Source organism: Mobula birostris, chromosome 7 (genome assembly GCF_030028105.1).
Source record: "Mobula birostris isolate sMobBir1 chromosome 7, sMobBir1.hap1, whole genome shotgun sequence".
Taxonomy (NCBI): domain Eukaryota; kingdom Metazoa; phylum Chordata; class Chondrichthyes; order Myliobatiformes; family Myliobatidae; genus Mobula; species Mobula birostris.
This window is the reverse complement of record NC_092376.1, coordinates 1,174,854-1,196,807: the sequence shown is the minus strand read 5'-3', so window position 1 is coordinate 1,196,807 and position 21,954 is coordinate 1,174,854. Positions and strand designations below refer to the sequence as shown.

General features: G+C 45.8%; 1 protein-coding gene across 1 annotated transcript in view; it reads right to left on the bottom strand.

Annotated features, from left to right (window-relative positions):
- LOC140200632 (dynein heavy chain domain-containing protein 1) overlaps window positions 1-21,954 on the bottom strand; it is a 234,934-nt gene that overhangs the window by 187,030 nt on the left and 25,950 nt on the right. The window contains exons 6-7 of the mRNA XM_072264203.1: window positions 4,482-4,592; window positions 1,347-1,503 (exon numbers count right to left, since the gene is read on the bottom strand). Coding sequence (XP_072120304.1) covers window positions 1,347-1,503; window positions 4,482-4,592 — 268 coding nt within the window. The remainder of the gene's footprint in view (window positions 1-1,346; window positions 1,504-4,481; window positions 4,593-21,954) is intronic.

Here is a 21,954-nt window from a genome sequence, read left to right as displayed (position 1 = left end):
TGGGGTCCGAGTCCATAGGACACTCAAAGCTGCTGCACAGGTTGACTCTGTGGTTAAGAAGGCATACGGTGCATTGGCCTTCATCAATCGTGGGACTGAGTTTAAGAGTCTAGAGGTAATGTTGCAGCTATGTAGGACCCTGGTCAGACCCCACTTGGAGTACTGTGCTCAGTTCTGGTTGCCTCACTACAGGAAGGATGTGGAAACCATAGAAAGGGTGCAGAGGAGATTTACAAGGATGTTGCCTGGATTGGGGAGCATGCCTTATGAGAATAGGTTGAGTGAACTTGGCCTTTTCTCCTTAGAGTAGTGGAGGATGAGAGGTGACCTGATAGAGGTGTATAAGATAATGAGAGGCATTGATTGTGTGGATAGTCAGAGGCTTTTTCCCAGGGTTGAAATGGCTAGCACGAGAGGGCATAGTTTTAAGGTGCTTGGAAGTAGGTACAGGGGAGATGTCAGGGGTAAGTTTTTTACACAGAAAGTGGTGAGTGTGTGGAATGGGCTGCTGGTGACGGTGGTGGAGGCAGATACAATAGGGTCTTTTAAGAGACTCCTGGATAGGTAGAAGGAGCTTAGAAAAATAGAGGGCTATGGGTAAATCTAGGTAATTTCTAAAGTAAGTACATGTTTGGCATAACATTGTGGGCTGAAGGGCCTGTATTGTGCTGTAGGTTTTCTATATTTCTATGTTTCTGTGCATTTTAGGAGAGAAGGGGTAATTTCAAAGGAGATGTGTGGGGCAAGTTTTTTGTTGTTTTTTAAACACAGAGTGGTGGATGCCTGGAATGCTGTGTTGGGGTGGTGGTAGAGACAAATATATGAGTGACTTTTAAAAGACATTGAGATACTCCTGTGAATGTGAGGAGATTGTAAGGATATGGACATCGAGTAGGCAGAGGGATGAGTTTAGTTAGCCATTTGATTGCTATTTAATTGGTCTGGTACAACATGGTGGGCCAAAGACCCTGTTCGTGCTCTGTGAGGGGTGGTGGCGGAGGTTCTGAGATGGGCATATGAATGTGCTGGCCAGGAAGGGTGATGGACATTGTGTAGGCAGGAGGAATTTAATTGGTTAGGGGTTAAATCACTGGTTTAATTAGTCTGGCACAACATGCTGTACTGTTCTATGTGCTGTGTGCCAGGATGTTGGAGTGTGTGCGGAACGCTGACTGCGGACACACACGGGAGGGTTTGCGTCACAGTGTGTGTATACACATGGGGAATGTGTGCGGAACGCTGACTGTGGACACACATGGGAGGGTTTGCGTCACAATGTGTGTATACACATGGGGAGTGTGTGCGGAACGCTGACTGTGGACACACTGTGGATACCCCTTCCCTACCAGTTGCAGGATATGACTGCAGAAGGTGAAGAACTTCTCCAGTATTTTGCGGCCTTCGGAAAGATGGCGCTGGTGAAGGTGCTCGAACTGTGCCAGCGTCAGAGGCTCTGTCATGTCCAAGGGGAACCACTTCACCAGCCAGAGTTCCTGGATCAGCCTGCGTACACACAGAACAACTTTCTCTGTAGAGTAACAACTAGTGATCTGTGTTCCCCAATGAGAGTCAGTGTGTGTGTGTGTGACTGTGTGTGTGAGTGTGGGTGAGTGTGAGTGTGGGTGAGTGAGAGTGTGGGTGAGACTGTGCATGTGTCTGCATCTGATACTGTGTGTGAGATTATGAGTGTGAGAGCGAGTGAGTGTGAGTGCGAGAGAGCGAGAGTGTGAGAGTATGAGAGAGTGAGAGAGATTGTGAGTGTGTGTGTGTGTCTGTGTGTGAGAGTGAGAGAGTGTGAGTGTGGGATTACGAGAGTGTGAGAGCGAGAGCGCGAGAGAGTATGAGAGAGAGTGTGTGTGTGTCTGAGACTGAGTGTGTGTTTCCGTGTGCGCATGTGTGATTCTGCGAGAGTGAGAGAGTGAGTGTGAGACTGACTGTGTGTGTGTGTGTGTGTGTGTGTGTGTCTGTGTGTGAGACTGACTCTGTGTGTGCGTGTCTGTGTGTGTATATATATGTGAGTGAGCGGGTGCCTCACACTGAAATACTTGTAAAGATCAACTGCAGAAGTATTGAGGCCATGATCACCCAGCATCAGCTGCAGTGGCTGGAGCACGTGATAAGGATGCTCCCATGTCGGCTACCCCGCAGAGTGTTATACGGCCAGCTATGTCATGGTCGACGCTCAGCTGGAGGTCCGAAGAAGCGCTATAAGGATCAGATGAAGAATGCTTTAAGGAAATGCAAGATCAGACCCGAGGACCTGGAGGAGGTTGCTGCTGACCATACCACTTGGCGACAGCTGTGTAGGGACGGGGTTTGTATTCTGGAGATGGAAAGAACAACCAGAAGACAGCAGAAGAGAGCCAGGAGAAATGCAGCCATGTTTGCCACCACTACCACATATACATGTCTCACCTGCAATAGAGCTTGTGGGTCCAGGATAGGACTGTACAGTCAAAGATCTCACTGTTAAAGGAGTGGATGTTGTCATCGGATTTCATTGGACAACCGAAGAAGAAGAATGGGAGTGTGTGTGAGTGAGACTGCGTGTGCGTCTGTGTCTGAGACTGAGCGTGTGTTTCTGTGTCTGCATGTGTGTGTGGGATTCTGTGAGTGTGCGAGTGTGAGAGTGTGAGAACGTGAGTGTGCGAGTGTGAGAGAGTGATCGTCACAGTCCCGATCAGTTATTCCCTGGTTCCCTTTAAATTTCCTTTGTGTCACGATCAGGGCCGTTGACTCCTTGTTTTCCTTTAATTCATTGCTTCCCTGTGTTTCTTGGGCTCTGTAATTAAAGGCACTTGATTCTCAGCTGAACGGTCAGTATATAGTGTCGGACTTACAGCTGCTCGGGGCTAGACCGTCACCAGATGTCACTTTACATCACCAAAGCAAGTGTGAGCAAGTCACCTTGCCAGAGTGAGCCAAGTTACATCGCTGGAGTAAGTCTTCTACTCGAAGTGAGTGCCAGTAAATCGCCTCTCCTCGCCAGAGCCAGCCTGTCAAGTTACCACACCTGAGCGAGCCTGCTATGTTACCTCGCCGGAGCGGGTCCGTCAAATTAACCTGCCGGAGTGAGTCAAGAGCCTCTGTCTGGAGTTCTGGGGCCGAGTCGACAGCTCGCCGCTACTTGCAGCCACTTCGTGCCAAGATCAAGAACTGTCTATCGTTGTGTGGTTTTGTCTCTTTGTGTCCTCGCCTCCGCTGGGTAGGTCCGGCCGTTTGCCGCTACCCTGAGTGGAGAACTGTCTCTTCATGTCCTCATCTCCGCTGGGTAGGTCCGGCCATTTGCCACTACCCTGAGTGGAGAACTGTCTGCATTCTGTGTCCTGTATCCAAGGAAGAGTCCCGGCTCTGTGTCCTGTGTCGAAGAAGAGTCCCGGCTCTGTGCCCTGTGTCGAAGACAGAGTCCCGGCTCTGTGCCCTGTGTCGAAGACAGAGTCCCGGCTCTGTGCCCTGTGTCGAAGACAGAGTCCCGGCTCTGTGCCCTGTGTCGAAGACAGAGTCCCGGCTCTGTGCCCTGTGTCGAAGACAGAGTCCCGGCTCTGTGCCCTGTGTCGACGACGACTCCCGGCTCTGTGCTCCGATGTTATAACCATATAACAATTACAGCACAGAAACAGGCCATCTCGGCCCTTCTAGTCCATGCTGAACACTTACTCTCACCTAGTCCCATCTACCTGCACTCAACCCATAACCCTCCATTCCTTTTCTGTCCATATAGTTGTCCAATTTAACTTTAAATGACAACATCGAACCTGCCTCAACCACTTCTACTGGAAGCTCGTTCCCACCAGCTACCACTCTCTGAGTAAAGAAGTTCCCCCTCGTGTTACCCCTAAACTTCTGCCCCTTAAACTTCTGTTCCGAGTTCCAAGTCCAGGCTCCGATGTTCCAAGTTTCAAGTCCGAGTCCCAAGCCCCAGACCAAGCCCAGGCCCTGAGTCCCAGTCTAAGTCCAGGGTCTGAGCCCAACTCCAGCCATGTATATTCCCACTTCCACTTCATTCACTCCTTGATGTCTCTCTGTACAATCCTTGCTTCCTTGCTTTCCTAGTAACTATTAATAAACTCTATTTTTGTTAATGCTGCAAAACTTGTTTGTGTCCTGCATTTGGGTCCACCCGTGCTCTGCACCTGTGACAGTGCGTGAGTGTGAGAGTGAGTGAGAGTGACTCTGTGTGTGAGAGAGAGAGTGAGAGAGAGAGAGTGAGAGAGTGAGAGAGTGAGAGAGTGAGAGAGTGAGAGAGTGAGAGAGTGAGAGAGAGAGAGAGAGAGAGAGAGAGAGAGAGAGAGAGAGAGAGATAGATAGATAGATAGATAGATAGATAGAGAGATAGATAGAGAGATAGAGAGATGCCCTGCAGTTGTGCACAGGGTGTGAGAGTTGGGTTGCAGGAAGTTGTGCTCAGACGGACTGGTGCTCAGAGTGACATGGACACAGCTGCCGACCGCGGTGTGGTGCATCAGAAACTGGGCTGGTACCTGGAGACGTGTAGCAAAGCTGCTCCGAAGTGCGGTGTGGCTGGGAGTAGGCAAGTCCACAGTGTGTTACACCGTCTCTGCAGACTCTGTTGCTTTGTGTTCCTGTACCACCTGGAGCACACAGAGAGCAAAGTGTCAGTCGGGGACAGTACAGCTGAACAACAAACCCGGGGTCAGGACCACCATGATACTCAGCAAACCAATGTACCAGGCAGGGTCACAGTCAGGATCAGGGTCAGGGACGGGGTTGGCATCAGAACTGGGGTCAGGGGCAGGGTCAAAGGTTCAAAGTACATTTATTATCGAAGTATGTGTGCAGTACACAACCCTGAGATTGGTCTTCCCACAGACAACCACGAAACAAAGAAACACCATGGAACCCGTTCAAAGAAAACATCAAACACCCAAAACCCAAATCCGACAAATACAGAAAGCAGGCAGATAACACACCAAATATTAAACATCAAACAGAGTCCTTCAAACGGTCCGGGAATGTTCACTTCAGTTCAGTTCAGCTTGGCACCGTGTTGTCATTCATTGCCTGGAGGTCGCAGAGGCAGGCCGCCCCAGTCAAAATCACACAAAATAGCAAATTAAAAATGGATTTACCGGAAACAAATAACATGAACTGCAGAGTCTCTAAAAACCAATCCAATCAAACCTTGCCCAAGATCCAATATTCCGGCACCTTCCTCTGGCAGTAGTGAGTGAGAGTGAGATAGAGCAGGAGACCAGTCAAATGCAGGCTGATGTGCTGAACACCCGCTCACTTTCTGCTCTCGTCCTCGTTGATTTCAATCTTACTCAATGCTTCAATCAGCAGGAACTGTGAGGATGGAGTTGATCGTGGGCTCACTCCCTGTATACCCGTCAGTGTATTGCCACCCACAGCTCCAATCTGCTAATTAAATTTGCCGATGACACTACGTTGCTTGGCCTTATCTCAAACAATGAAGAGGTGGCCTACAGGGAAGAAGTCATCTCTCTGACACAGTGGTGTGAAGAAAACAACCTCTCCCTCAATGTCACAAAAACAAAGGAGCTGATTGTGGATGACAGGAGGAATGGAGATGGGCTAACCCCTATTGACATCAATGGATCTGAGGGTGAGAGGGTGAACAGCTTTAAGTTCCTCAGCATCTATATCACTGAGGACCTCATGTGGTCTGTGCACACCAGCTGTGTGGTGAAAAAGGCACAACAGCGCCTCTTTCACCTCAGACAGTTGAGGAAGTTTGGTATGGTCCGCAAATCTTAAGAACTTTCTACAGGGGCACAACTGAGAGCATCCTGACTGGCTGCATCACTGCCTGGTATGGGAACTGTACCTCCCTTAATCGCAGGATTCTGCAGAGAATGATGCGGACAGCCCAGCTCGTCTGTAGTTGTGAACTTCCCATGATTCAGGACATTTGCAAGGACAGGTGCGTAAAAAAAGTACCGCAGAATCATTGGGGACCCAAGTCACCCCAACCACAATCTATCCCAGCTGCTATCACCTGGGAAGCAGTACCGCAGCGTAAAAACCAGGACCAACAGGCTCCAGGACAGCTTCTTCCACCAGGCCATCAGACTGATTAACTCACACTGATTTGAGTGTACTCTATATAAAAACACTATTTGATTTATTATAAATTACTATGATTGCACATTGCACATTTAGATGGAGACATAACATAAGGATTTTTACTCCTCATGTATGTCAACGATGTAAGAAATAAAGTCAATTCAATTCTTGGCCTCTTGGCTGCACAATCTGCCAAACTCCCTGAGAGACAGCAAAGCACCAGGTCGCATAATTAGCCCAAAAGCACACCATCAAAATGTAAATCACAGGTAAATCAAAGTATGCATTCTTTATACAACCCTGAGATTAATCTCATTACAGGCAGCCACAAAACAAAGAAACCCAAAAAAATCTATTAAAACAAAAGAAGAATGTTAAATACCCAACATGAAGAAAAAACAAATCGTGCAAGCAATAAAATTAAGCAAATAGCATTCAGAACTGAAGTTCATGAAAGTGAGCCCAGAGCCAGGCAGATTCAGTTGTCAGCCATGGCCTCAGTTCATGAGCGAGGGCAGTGAGCGAAGTTCATTCAGAAACGAGTAAACCTCGTGGAGCAGCCAGCTGAACCATCCTGCTCTTTGCCTCCAGCCCCGACTGCCTGACCTTTTCAATCTGGCCTGGTGCTTAAATCGAACAAAACCTCGGGCCTTTGTTCACTCCCAGAGCCAGGTGCTGCCTCACATTGGTTCTGCCACAACTCCAGAAATGGCCATATATCGGCTCATTCCCTGCTCTCCAGCCCAGTCCCCGCCGCCGCAATTTGGCCTGTACGTGCCCGTGCCGCACCACAATTGTCCTGCACCTTTGCAAATTAGGGGTCGGGGTGGGGTCAAGGTCGATGTTGGCATAAGGTTTTGGGTCAGGGCAGGCATCACGGTTGAGGTCAGGGTCATGGTACAGGCTGAAGAGTCTCCAGCTTCTGTTCCTCACAGTGAGCAGCTGACAGTGGAACCGGCCCCAGAACACAGTCTCCCCGATGAGCCCGTTCATCATCCTCTTTCAGAAGGGGCCAGGATCTCAGTTTGTCTACTCAGATTGCGGCTGTCTCTCCAACACTAAACCCTGTAACCGTCAGGGTCCCCTTCTCTCCGACACCCAGACTGAATCCCTGCTGCAGATACAGAGATGGTGGATCCTGGGACGTGCAACTGTCATACGTGGCGGTGCTGATGGCAGACCCAAATGCAAGACACAGACACTGAAGTACTAGGAACAGCACAGGACTCGAGAGCTGGGTTAGGGATGTGACTGGATGCAGACTAGAAGCTGGAACAAGAACACAGACTTGGGCTGGGACATTGGCTAGGCAAGCGGGACCGGGACAAGGAACTGGGAACTGGGAGCCTGGGCTTGAACTCCGAGCTGGATACTGGACAAGGACCCAGAACCTGGTTCTTGACTCAGGCTCGGACCCCGGAACTAGGCGAGGACATGACGTGGCTATAGGACTGGACATGGCTTGGGTTCCTCGAGGCAAGGACATGACGAGGCTTGGGTTCTTCGAGGAGAAGACATGATGAGGCTTGGGTTTGGACTCTGAGCCAGTGACTGGACAAGGACCCAGAACCTGGGTCTTTACTCAGGCTCGGACTCCAGAACTAGGCGAAGACATGACGTTGTCTTCGGAGACAGGTCTAGGCGAGGCTACAAGACAGAACGAGAGACTCCTGGGCAAGGCGAGGGAACTCCAGTACAGGATGAAGCCTTGACTTCATGGTAAAGATGGCCTAGCTTACCCAACGGAGGCAAGAACAGGAAAGGACAGATCCAACCGCAGGGTAATGGCAAAGACGGCCTGACTTACCCCACGGAGATGAGGATGGGATACTGACGAGACGAACCAGCAACCACACTCAAACCCAGGGCCACTTATATTCCCAGCCCCAAGATGAGCATCAGGTGCCTATGATTAAACCCAACTGAAACAAGGGACAGCCAGAAGACCCAGAGACCGGAGTCCACGGACTGGACCGTGAACCAGAATGCAGACTTCATGGACCGGGCCATGACAGCAACATTTTCCCAGGGTGGAAAAGGCTAACACAAGAGGAAATAGTTTTAAGCTGATTGGACAAAAGTATGGGGGGTGAGGAATGTCATAGAACACAGCCCAGTACAGTACAGGAACAGGCCCTTTAGCCCACATTGTTGTACCAAACCAACTAAATTAGTAAGCAAATAGCCATCTACACTAATCCCTTCTGCTTGCACAATGTCCTTCTCCTTCCATTTCCTCACATTCACGTGCCTCTCCAAAAATTTCTTAGAAGTCTCTAAAGTTTCTGCCTCTACCTCCACTCCAGGCAGTGCATTCCAGGCACTCCTTTGAGATTATCCCCTCTCACCTTAAATACATGCCCTCTGGTATTAGACATTTCAACCCTGGGAAACACATATTGTCTGTCTACACCTCTCATAGTCTTGAAGAGCAGGACCACCAAGGTGGTATTCTCTGGATTACTTCCAGTGCTGAGAGCTAGGGAAGGTCAAAACAGGAAGATAGTGCAGATGAATGAGTGGCTGAGGAGATGGTGCAGGGGGCAGGGTTTCAAGTTCTTGGATCATTGGAATCTCTTCTGGGGAAGGGGAGACCTGTACAAATGGAACAGATTGCACCTGAACTAGAGAGAAACCAATATCCTGGGAGGAAGGTTTGCTAATGCTGTTGGGGAGGGTTTAAACTAGATTTGCAGGGGGGCTGGGAACCGAAGTGAAGAGACAGAGGATGGGGCAGTTGGCGCACAATTAGTGACATCTTGTAGGGAGCTTGTGAGGAAGGATAGGCAGATGATACAGCAAAGATGCACTCAGCCTGATGGTTTGAGATGTGTCTATTTCAATGGAAGGAGTATCATAAACAAGGTGGATGAACTTAGAGCGTGGATCAATACGTGGAACTATGAAGTTGTGGCCATTACAGATACTTGGATGTCTCAGGGGCAGGAATGTCTGCTGAGTGTGTTGGGCTTTAGATGTTTCAAAAAGGTCAAGGAGGGAGGCAAATAAAGTGGCGGAGCAGCATTGCTAATCAGGGATAGTATCATGGCTGCAGAAAAGGAGGAAGTCATGGAGGGATTGCCTACCTAGTCATTTTGGGTGGAAGTCAGAAAAAAGAAACTGGCAATAACTCTGTTGGGTGTGTTTTATAGACCACCCCTCCCCCCCAGTAGTAACAAAGGCATCGAGGAGTGGATAGGGAAGCAGATTCTGGCACAGTGCAATGATAATAGAGTTGTTGTGATGGGTGATTTTAACTTTCCTGATATTGATTGGCTTCTCCTCAGTGCAAGGGGTTTAGATGGGGTGGAGTTTGTTAGGTGTGTTCAGGAAGGTTTCCTGATACAATATGTAGATAAGCCAACTACAGGAGAGGCTGTACTTGATCTGGTATTGGGAAATGAACCTGGTCAGGTGTCAGATCTCTCGGTGGGAGAGCATTTTGAAGATAGCGACCATAACTCTTATCTCCTTCACCATAACACTGGAGAAGGATAGGGGCAGACAATTTGGAAAAACATTTAATTGGGGTAGGGGGAAATATCATGCTATTAGGCAGGAACTTAGGAGCATAAATTGGGAGCAGATATTCTCAGGGAAATGGATGGTAGAAATGTGGCAAATGTTCAGGGAACATTTGCATGGTGTTCTGCATAGGTACGTTCCATTGAGGCAGGGAAAGACCATAAGACCATAAATCATAGAAGCAGAATTAGACCATTTGGCCCATTGAGTCTGCTCCGCCATTCAATCATGGCTGATCCTTTTTCTTTCTCCTCCTCAACCCGGCTGGTGGCGTAGTGGCATCAGCTTTGGACTTTGTGACGAAAGGTTCCGAGTTCGAATCCAGCTGGCTCCCCTGCACGCTTTCCATCCATGCTGGGTTATGAGCTGGTGATCTCTTTGGAAACTCACTGCTGTAACTTGCTTCATACGCGGTTCCCCACTATGTCAGAGAGGCATGGAGGGAAATCGTCCGCTAACCGGAGAAACACCGGATGCGACGTACCTTTCCTTTCCTTTCCTCAACCCCTGTTCCCGTCCTTCTCCCCATAACCTTTGATGCCATGTCCAATCAAGAACCTATCAATCTCTGCCTTAAATACACCCAATGACCTGGCCTCCACAGCTGCATGTGGCAACAAATTCCACAAATTCACCACCCGTTGGCTAAAGAAGTTTCTCCTCATCTCTGTTTTAAAAGGGCGCTCCTCTATCTTAAGGCTGTGCCCTCTTGTCCTGGACTCTCCCACCATGAGAAACATCCTTTCCACATCTACTCTTTCTAGGCTTTTCAACATTCGAAAGGTTTCAATGAGATCTCCCCTCATCCTTCTGAATTCCAGCGAGTACAGACTCAAGGCCATCAAACGTTCCTCTTATGATAACCCTTTTATTTCTGGAATCATCCTTGTGAACCTCCTCCGGACTCTATCCAATGCCAGCACATCTTTTCCAAGATGAGGAGCCCAAAACTGTTCACAATACTCAAACAACAGGAATTCTGCAGATGCTGGAAATTCAAGCAACACACATCAAAGTTGCTGGTGAACGCAGCAGGCCAGGCAGCATCTCTAGGAAGAGGTGCAGTCGACGTTTCAGGCCGAGACCCTTCGTCAGGACTGACGAAGTCGCCCCTAGTCCTGACGAAGGGTCTCGGCCTGAAACGTCGACTGCACCTCTTCCTAGAGATGCTGCCTGGCCTGCTGCGTTCACCAGCAATTTTGATGTGTGTTGCTCACAATACTCAAGGTGAGGCCTCACCAGTGCCTTATAAAGCCTCAATATCACATCCCTGCTCTTGTATTCTAGACCTCTGGAAATGAGTGCTATCATGGCATTTGCCTTCCCCACCAGGTTAATTTACAGGTTGAGTCTGTGGTGAGGAAAGCAAATGTGATGTTAGCATTCATTTCAAGTGGACTGGAATATAAAAGCAAGGATGTGATGTTGAGACTTTAGAAAACACTGGTGAGGCCTCACTTGGAGTATTGTGAGCAGTTCTGGGCCCCTTATCTTTGAAAGGATGTGCTGACATTGGAGAGGGTTCAAAGGATGTTCACAGAAATGATTCTGGGATTGAAAGGTTTATCATACGAGGAGTGTTTGAAGGCTCCGTGCCTCAACTCACTGAATTCAGAAGAATGAGGGGTGACCTCATTGAAACCTATCCAATGTTGAAAGGCCTTGATAGAGTGGATGTGGAGAGAATGTTTCCTATGCTGGAAGGGTCTAAGACCAGAGAACGCAGCCTCAGAATAGAGGGACAACCATTTAGAATGGAGATGGGGAGGAATTTATTTAGCCAGAGTATGGGGAAATCATGGAACTCGTTACCAGAGATGGTTGTGGAGTCCAAGTCTTTATGTATATTTAGAGCAGAGGTTCATAGATTCTTGATTGGTCAGAACATGCAGGGATACGGGGAGAAGGGAGGAGATTGAGAGATTCTTGATTGGTCAGGGCATGCAGGGATACGGGGAGAAGGGAGGAGATTGGGGCTGAGAGGGAAACGGATCAGCCATGATGAAATGGTGGAGCAGTCTCAATGGGTCAATTGGCCTAATCCTGCTCCTGTATCTTATCGTCCTATAGTCTTCTGAAAACCAGTGCATGCACATCCATCAACTCTCCTTCATCCATTCTGCCTGTTGTTTCCTCAAAGAATTCCAAAAGATTTGTCAGGCAAGACTTTCCCCAAGGAAACCATGCTGACTAAAGCCTATTTTATCATATGACTCCAAATACCCTGCAGCATCTGTAACAGTGGATTCCAACATCTTTCCAACCACTGAAATCAGGCTAACTGGCCTATAATTTCCATTCTTCTGTCTCCCTCCTTTCTTAAAGAGTGGAGTGATATTTACAATTTTTCAGTCCTCCGGAGCCATTCTAAAATAAAATGATACTTGATAGATCATTACTAATGCTTTCATAATTTTTTCTTCTACCTCTTTCAGAATCCTGGGGTGTAGTTCATCTGGTCCAGGGGACGTATCTACCTTCAGACCTTTTAGTTTCCTGAGCACCTTCTCCTTAGTAATCACAACTTCACTCACTTCCGCCCCCAACAATCTAGAACTTCCAGCATACTGTTACTATCATCCACAGTAAAAAATACTTGTTCAGTTTGTCTGCCATTTACTTGTCCCCCATTACTACCTCTGCAGAGTAATTTTCCAGTGGTCCAATATCAGCTCTCACCTCTTTTTTATTCTTTATATATCTGATAAAAACTTTTGGTATCCCCTTTGATATTATTTGCTAGTTTACATTACATTTAATCTTCCCCCCCCATATGACTTTTTTAGCTGCTTTCTGTTGTTTTTCAAAAAGTTTCCCAATCCTTGAATTTCCCTTTAATTTGTGCTCCATTATATGCCTTCTCGCTTACCTTTCTGCTGTCTTTGACTTCCCTTTTCAGCCACGGTTGAGTAATCCTCACTTTAAAATATGACTTCATCTTTGGAATGTATCTATTTTGTACCTTTTGAGTCGCACCTAGAAACTCCAGCCATTGCTGCTCTACAGTCTCCTTACTAGTGTCCCCTTCCAATCAACCTTGGCCAGCTCCTCTCTCTCATGCCTCTGTATGCCTCTTGTGTTAGCCTTTTGTGTTCTTGTGTCATCTTTCCTTTCGAATACTTCTTCCTATTTGGGATTTATACATTCTGTGCATTCTCAAATTGCTTCCAGAAATTCCAGCCATTGCTGCACTGCCATCATACCTGCCCGTTTTCTTTTCCAATCAATTCTGGCCAATTCCTCTCTAATGCCTCTATAATCCGCTTTACTCCACTGTAATATTTAGCTTCTCCCTCTTAAACTGCAGGGTAAATTCTATCATATTATGATCACTATTTCTTAAGGGTTCCTTTACCTTAAGCTCCCTAATCAAATCTGGTTCATTACATAACACCCAATCCAAAATTGCCTTTCCCCCTCTCTTTGGATGCAAAATCAGTACCAAACTGATTTCCCCAATCTACCTGTATATTGAAATCCCCCATGACTATCACAACATTGCTCTTGACATGTGTTTTCTGTCTCCCGTTGCAATTTATATCCCACATCCTGGCTACTGTTTGATGGCCTGTATCTAAATCCCTCCAGAGTCTTTTTACCCTTGCAGTTTCACAACTCAACTCATAAGAACATAAGAAATAGGAGCAGGAGTCAGCCATCTGTCCCATTAAACCTGCTCCTCCATTCAATAAGATCATGGCTGATCAGGCCATGGACTCTTTGCCACCTTTTCCCCATAACCCGAAATTCCCCTACTATACAAAAATCTATCCAAACTTGTCTTAAATATATTTACTGAGGTACTCAAGGATTCTATATCTTCCGATCCTATGTCACCTTTTTCTAAGGATTTGATTTCATTTTTTAACCAACAGAACCAGCCATCCCCCCCGCCTTTCAATACAATGTGTATCCTTGGATGTTAAGCTCCCAACAATGATCTTCTTTCAGTAATGGCTAAATGATGTCTGCAACATCATACCTGCCAATCTCAAACTGCGCTACAAGATCATCCACCCTATTGCGAAAACCTCTACCAGATCTCCCCTCAGCCTCCACTGCTCCAGAGAACATCATGAACCTATTGTTATAGCATATAACCTCTAGCTCAGAAGCTAGTTCTTTACACAGAGAGTGGTGATGCCTGGAATGCCCTGCCAGGGATGATGAGAGGCAGATGGAAGGGTCAGATTGAAGGGTTAAAAGGCTGACACAACACATTGTGGGCCGAAGGGCCTATGTCGTGCTGTAATATTCTATGTTCTAACACATTGAGCACTGGGGAACTCAGCAGGCCGGCAGCATTTGTGGAGGGAAATGAACAGTCAACATTTCAGGTCGAGAACCTTCAACTATTATGAAACATGGGGAAATAATAAAGGTGAGGGGCAAGAGTGGCGAATGACAGGTACATGGGGGGGAGGCGCAGGCAGATTGAGACTGGTGTGAGGAGCTGGCAGGGGACAGAGAGACAGAGATGGAGATGGGTTTGAGCTCATCAGGGTAGAGGGGGAGAGAGGGAGAAGGGACGGGGAGCAGTTGGAGTTTATCTGCTTTTGGGATCTCTGTCTCAATAGAACATGTGTTAATGTCGTCGTGTACTAATTACTTTTTCTCACTTGTTTCTTATTGGCTCCGGTAATGACTCAGAACCCACAGCTCAGCTTCTGATTTATCAGTTGATGGAAGCTCCTTGTTATTAGTCCCTCATCCTGGTGTCCTTGACGTGAATCCCGGAGAAGGTATGGGAAAGACTTCCTAGTGAATTAGGTGTTTATCCATTTGAATGTGAGCAGTATATGAAATAAGGTAGATGAACTTGTAGCACAGTTACAGCTTGGTATGTATGATATTAGGCATCATTGAATCATAGCTGAAAGAAGATCACAGCTCAGAGCTTAACATCCAAGGAGACATATTGTGCTGAGAGGAGAGGCAGGTAGGCAGAAAGGGGAGGCGTGGGTCTCATGCCAAAAAATGAAATCAAATCATTAGAAAGAGGTGACATAGATTTGGAAGGTGTTGAATCATTGTGGATAGAGCTAAGGAACTGCAAGGGTAAAAAGACACTGATGGGAGTTCTATACAGACCCCTAAACAGTAATAAGGATGTGGTCTACAAATTACAATGGGAGATAGAAAATGCATGCCAAAAGGGCAATGTTACAATAGTCATGGGGGATTTCGATATGTGGGTAGATTGGGAAAATCATGTTGGTGGTGGATTCCAAAAGGGGGAGCATCGAGAGTGCCTACGAGATGGCTTTTTAGAGCAGCTCATGGTTGAGCCCACTAGAGGATCAGCTATTCTGGATTGGGTGTTGTGCAATGAACTAAAATTGATTAGAGAGCTTAGGGTAAAAGAAACCTTCAGAGCAAATGATCTTAATATGATAGAATTCACCATGAAATTTGAGAGGGAAAAGCTAATGCCAGATATTTCAGTACTACAGTGGAGCAAAGGGAATTAGAGAGGCATGAGAGAGGAGCTGGCCAGAATTGATTGGAAAAAAAAACACTGGCAGAGATGATGGCAGAGCAGCAATGGCTGGAATTTCTGGAAGCAATTCAGAAGGTGCAGGATATACACACCCTAAAGAGGAATAAGTATTCTAAAGGCAAAATTATATAACTGTGGCTGACAAGAGAAGTCGAAACAACATAAAAGCCAAAGAGAGAGAGCCCTGCTGGCAGCCGATGGGGTAACATCTTTTTGAACTTGCTCCTACCTTATCTATCTTTTTGTTTCCTACCAGTTTTTTGAAACCTTATTATAAATCTCAGTATTGCTCTATTATGTCTTTGAGATGCTGGAGATGAGAACAAGGAAATGGTGGACTAACTCAGTAAGTATTTTGCAGCACTAACTTTTGGTAGACACTAACAGTCTGGTAGTAGTTCCAGAGTGTTAGGGGTCAGAAGTGTGTAGTTGCCATTACTAGGGAGAAAGTTCTTGGGAAGCTGAAAGGTCTGAAGATAGGTAAGTCCCCTGGACCAGATGACTACCTCAGGATTCTGAAGGAGGTGGCTACGGAGATTGTGGAGGCATTAGTAGTGATCTTAGAAACATAGAAACATAGAAAACCTACAGCACAATACAGACCCTTCGGCCCACAAAGCTGTGCGGAACATGTCCTTACTTTAGAACTACCTAGGCTTAACCAAATCCCTCTATTTTTCAAAGTTCCATGTATCCATCCAGGAGTCTCTTAAAAGACCCTATTGTTTCTGCCTCCACCACCACCGGCAGCCCATTCCACGCACTCACTACTCTGCGTAAAAAACTTACCCCTACCATTTCCTCTGTACCTACTTCCAAGCACCTTAAAACTATGCCATCTCATGATAGCCATTTCAGCCCTGGGAAAAAGCCTCTGACTATCCACACGATCAATGCCTCTCATTATCTTCTACACCTCTATCAGGTCACCTCTCATCCTCCGTCGCTCCAAGGGGAAAAGGCCGAGTTCACTCAATTTCTTCTCATAAGGCATGCTCCCCAACCCAGGCAACATCCTTGTAAATCTCCTCTGCACCCATTCTATAGTTTCCACATTCTTCCTGTAATGAGGAGGCCAGAACTGAGCACAGTACTCCAAGTGGGGTCTGACCAGGGTCCTACATAGCTGCAACGTTACCTCTCGGCTCTTAAACTCAAACCCACAATTGATGAAGGCCAATGCACCATATGCTTTCTTAATCATAGAGTCAACCTGTGCAGTAGCTTTGAGTGTCCTATGGTTTCAGACCCCAAGATCCCTCTGATCCTCCACACTGCCAAGAGTCTTGCCATTAATACTATATTCTGCCATCATATTTGACCTACCAAAATGAACCACCTCATCAGGGTTGAACTCCATCTGCCACTTCTCAGCCCAGTTTTGCACCCTATCAATAATTCTTCCAAGAATCTCTAGATTCTGGAGTGGTTCCAGAAGACTGGAAAATTGCAAGTCACTCCACTCTTCAGGAGAGAGGCAGAAGAAAGGAAATTATAGGTCAGTTAGTCTGACCTCAGTGGTTGGGAAAATGTTGAAGTCATTAAGACCATAAGATATGGGAACAGAGTTATGCCATTCATTGCACACAACTGCATACACCTGCCTTCTCACCATATCCTTTGATTCCCTGACCGATCAGGAAACAATCAACTTCTGCTGAAAATATACCCACAGATTTGGCCTCCACTGCAGTCTGTGGCAGAGCATTCCACAGATCCACCACTCTCCGGTTAAAAAAATTCCTCCTTACCTCTGTTCTAAAGGGTCGCTCCTCAATATTGAGGTTGTTCCCTCTAGTTCTGGATACCCCCAACATAGGAAACATCCTTTCCACATCCACCCTATCGAGTCTTTTCAACCTTCTGTAGGTTTCAATGAGATCCTCCTGCATTTTTCTAAATTCCAGTGAGTACAGGCCCAAAGCTGCCAAACACTGCTCATATGTTAACCCCTTCATTTCCTGAATCATTCACGTGAACTTCCTCTGAACTCTCTCCAATGGCAACGCATCCTTTCTGAGATAATAGGCCCAAAAACTGTTGGCAATACTCCAGGTGTAGCCTGACTTGTATCTCATAAAGCCTCAGCATTATCTCCTTGCTTTTATATTCTATTCCCCTTTGAAATAAATGCCAACATTCCATTTGCCTTCTTTACCACAGACTAAACCTCTAAATTAACCTTCTGGGAGTCTTGCATAAGGACTCCAAAGTCCCTTTGTACCTCTGATGTTTTTGAATTTTCTCCCCATTTAGATAATAGTCTGTACTATTGTTCCTTTTACCAAAATGCATTATCATACATTTCCCAACACTGTATTCCATCTGTCACTTTTTTGCCCATTCTTCCAATTTGTCTAAGTTCTGCTGCAATCACATTGTTTCCTCAGCACTACCTGCCCCTCTGCCTATCTTCATATTATCCACAAATTTTACCACAAAGCCATCAATTCCATTATTTAAATCATTGACAAACAATGTGAAAAGTAGCGGTCCGAATACTGACTCCTGAGGAACACCACTAGTCACTGGCAGCCAACCAGAAAAGGCCCCTTTATTCCCACTCGCTGCCTCCTGTCTATCAGCCATTTCTCTATCCATGCCAGTATCTTTCCTGTAACGCTATAAGATTTTATCTTGTTAATTAGCCTCATGTGAGGCACCTTATCAAATGGTTTCTGAAAATCCAAGTAAATGACATCCACTGCCTCTCCTTTGTCCACCCTGCTTGTTACTTCCTCAAGGAACTCTAAAAGATTAGTCAGGCAAGATTTCCCTTTACAGAAACCATGCTGACTTTGACTTATTTTATCATTAGTCTCCAAGTACACTCAAAATCTCATCCTTAATTAAATACTCCAACATTTTCCCAACCACTGAGGTTAGGCTAACTGGTTTCAACAGGTACATTTAATGTCAGAGGCATCATCCACAAACTTTGCCACAAAGCCATCAATTCCACTACATGAATCATTGACAAACAATGTGAAAAGTAGCGGTCCCACTACTGACCCCTGAGGAACATCACTATTCACTGACAGTCAACCAGAAGAGGTCCCTGTTGTGTATTTGCAACCTATCTTAGTGCTTAATCAGATAGTGTACATATCACGACTTGACACTACATGCTCTGAACGTGGCTTTGTTTCTCATTTTCTTTTCCATGTTCCCTCACATCACTTGTTGTTCTGTCCCTGACTGATGACATCATCACTGTACTTGACAAGTGTCACACTACATGAACTGACCTTACCATTTCAATACGTGACATCCCTCCTTTCCTGAGAAATGAACTTTAATGATTTAGAACACATTCAACTCACAGCTTTAACCATTTCAATTCATCACAGGCATGACTATAACCAACACATTTCCTGTTTCAACTTACTGATGACTCTGGAACTGAAAACTTCATTTTCAACCTACAATAGTTTTAATTCTTTCAAAACCCACAACTTAAAGCTCCATCAATACAAAATCGTTATTAAACTCCAGAAGTTGTTTTCTAACCTTTGAGGTCTCTCTACCGGTTTCTCTTTGCTTTCAATGTCTGGTGATGGCTTTTTCTCACGGTGAATCTGAGCTTGTCCGTAACTGTCCATCATAATTGTCCTCCTGTCCCAGTACTTCACTGTCAAATCCTTGAAATTCCTCCTGTTTGTCAACAGTCTCTTGAGTTGAGCTTTTTTTTACATGTGTGGTGTTCCTTGCATGCTGCACTCCAGTTGGAAATTCAGCAGTCACTCGATTCCCTGTTTTGCTCACCACCCCGTGTGGTGTTGTGTTGAAAGGTGTGGTGAATTTGTCCACCTTTTCTGGTGGATAAGCACAGTGTCCCCCAACTTTTACAGTAGACTCTTGTGCTCCTCTGTGATCGCCTGCATACTGCTTGTACTTTCCTTTTTGTTCTGCGTCCCGATCTCGCACTTCCAGTTCTGCTGTGTGCACCTTCTTGATACCTGGTAACTTCCCCCTCATTTTGCAGTTGTAGAGAAGTTTGGCAGGACTTTTTCCTGTAGCGGCATATTCCACAGATCTGTACACAGTCACATACTTTCTCAGTTCATGTTTCTAGTCAAGTCCTTCTGCTTGAGCAACCCTAATCCTTTCCATCAGTGATGCATTTTGGTGCTCCAATTCACCATTCACCTGAGCCCACTTTGGCATTGCTTGATCAGAATCAGAATCAGGTTTATCATCACCGGCATGTGACGTGAAATTTGTTACCTGAGCAGCAGCAGCTCCATGCAATATACAACGTAGAACAAAAAAGCACGAAATAAAATAAAAATAATAAATAAATAAATTACAGAACACATATACTGAATAGATTTAAAATCGTGCAAAAAACAGAAAATACTATATATTTAAAGAAAGTGAGGTAGTGTCCAAGGGTTCAATGTTATGCACAGCAAATGTGGTTATCTCTCTAGATTCTGGAGTTAGTTCTAACTGGTGATGGCCCCATTTCAAGACTAGTTTGCTCCATTCATACCCTGTTGTATCTCAGCTACAGTTGGAATGGGACATCTCTCCCTCACAATTGCTTCATTTGCCCTTCTCATGTTAGAACCATAGAAAAACTACAGCACAGAAACAGGCCTTTTGACCCTTCTTGGCTGTGCCGAACCATTTTCTGCCCAGTCCCACTGACCTGCACACGGACCATATCCCTCCATACACCTCCCATCCATGTATCTGTTCAATTTATCTTTAAATGTTAAAAAAGAACCCGCATTTACCACCTCATCTGGCAGCTTATTCCATACTCCCACCACTCTCTGTGTGAAGAAGCCCCCCCAATGTTCCCTTTAAACTTTTCCCCCCTCACCCTTAACCCATGTCCTCTGGTTTTTTTCTCCCCTTGCCTCAGTGGAAAAAGCCTGCTTGCACTCACTCTATCTATACCCATCATAATTTTATATACCTCTATCAAATCTCTCCTCATTCTTCTACACTCCAGGGAATAAAGTCCTAACCTATTCAACCTTTCTCTATAACCGAGTTTCTCAAGTCCTGGCAACATCCTTGTAAACCTTCTCTGCACTCTTTCAACCTTATTAATATCCTTCCTGTAATTTGGTGACCAAAACTGAACACAATACTCCAGATACGGCCTCACCAATGCCTTGTACAACCTCATCATAACATTCCAGCTCTTATACTCAATACTTCAATAAAGGCCAATGTACCAAAAGCTCTCTTTACGACCCTATCTACCTGTGATGCCACTTTTAGGGAATTTTGTATCTGTATTCCCAGATCCCTCTGTTCCACTGCACTCCTCAGTGCCTTACCATTAACCCTGTATGTTCTACCTTGGTTTGTCCTTCCAAAGTGCAATACCTCACACTTGTCGTATTAAACTCCATCTGCCATTTTTCAGCCCATTTTTCCAGCTGGTCCAAGTCCCTCTGCAGGCTCTGAAAACCTTCCTCACTGTCCACTACACCTCCAATCTTTGTATCATCAGCAAATTTGCTGATCCAATTTACCACATTATCATCCAGATGTAAGGTCTGTGTCTGAGTGGCTGGGCCATAGGCTTTACCTTTGGATCAATGTACAGACTGATCTGTTTAGTGTTCAGCTTTCCTACCCCCTCAGACACTTCTGGGTACTGCAGCTTAAGTGATTCTTCAACGTCTGTCAATACTGATACATTTTTTCCAATCTTTAACACACCCAGTTTAGTAGCTGTTTCTGTACCTGGGAGTGGTTCACCATGGCATTTATCACGATAAACTCTGCCTGGTCTGTTCTGATTCCAACACTGATCTCACATTCAAACACCCTTCAACCTCCAGTGATGTGCTGGATGAATGTGGGTACAGCTTTCTCTTCTGCTTGGGAATATATGAATGGCACTTTATCTTCCCTGATTTCAGTCTTTCCCACACCTTTTCAACCAGTAAATTAGTTCTGGATCCTGAATCTGCTAACATGCACAGATTTAGAACATAGAATAGTCAGCACAGTACAGGCCCTTCGGCCCACAATGTTGTGCCAACCCTCAAACCCTGCCTCCCATAAAAGCCCCCACCTTAAATTCCTCCATATACCTGTCTAGTAGTCTCTTAAACTTCACTAGTGTATCTGCCTCCACCACTGACTCAGGCAGTGCATTCCACGCACCAACCACTCTCTGAGTAAAAAACCTTCCTCTAATATCCCCCTTGAACTTCCTACCCCTTACCTTAAAGCCATGTCCTCTTGTACTCTTGTATTGAGCAGTGGTGCCCCGGGGAAGAGGCGCTGGCTATCCACTCTATCTATTCCTCTTATTATCTTGTACACCTCTATCATGTCTCCTCTTATCCTCCTTCTCTCCAAAGAGTAAAGCCCTAGCTCCCTTAATCTCTGATCATAATGCATACTTTCTAAATCAGGCAGCATCCTGGTAAATCTCCTCTGTACCCTTTCCAATGCTTCCACATCCTTCCTATAGTGAGAGACACAATACTCCAAGTGTGGCCTAACCAGAGTTTTATAGAGCTGCATCATTACATCGCGACTCTTAAACTCTATCCCTCGACTTATGAAAGGTAACATCCCATAAGCTTTTTACACCCCCTACACAGAAAGTAATCTTTTCAGATGACTCAGTCTCACTAACAACAAATGCAAATTCCTCTGTTCATCCTCAACATGGTTTACTTTTGGTGTCTTTAATCCTTTTGTCCGGCACATTTTTGCAAAGTGGTCCTTTCCGATGCATTTTCTGCATGTCTGTCCACGAGCTGGACACCTAGGGTCTCTGCTTGGGTGATCTGTGTTTCCACATCTGTAGTATTTCCTTTCATTTGTATTGGTAGACTTGCGTTTTCCCACCTTTGTGCCTTGTGAAATGGGGACAGCTCTTTTTATTAGGGAGAGAGAGC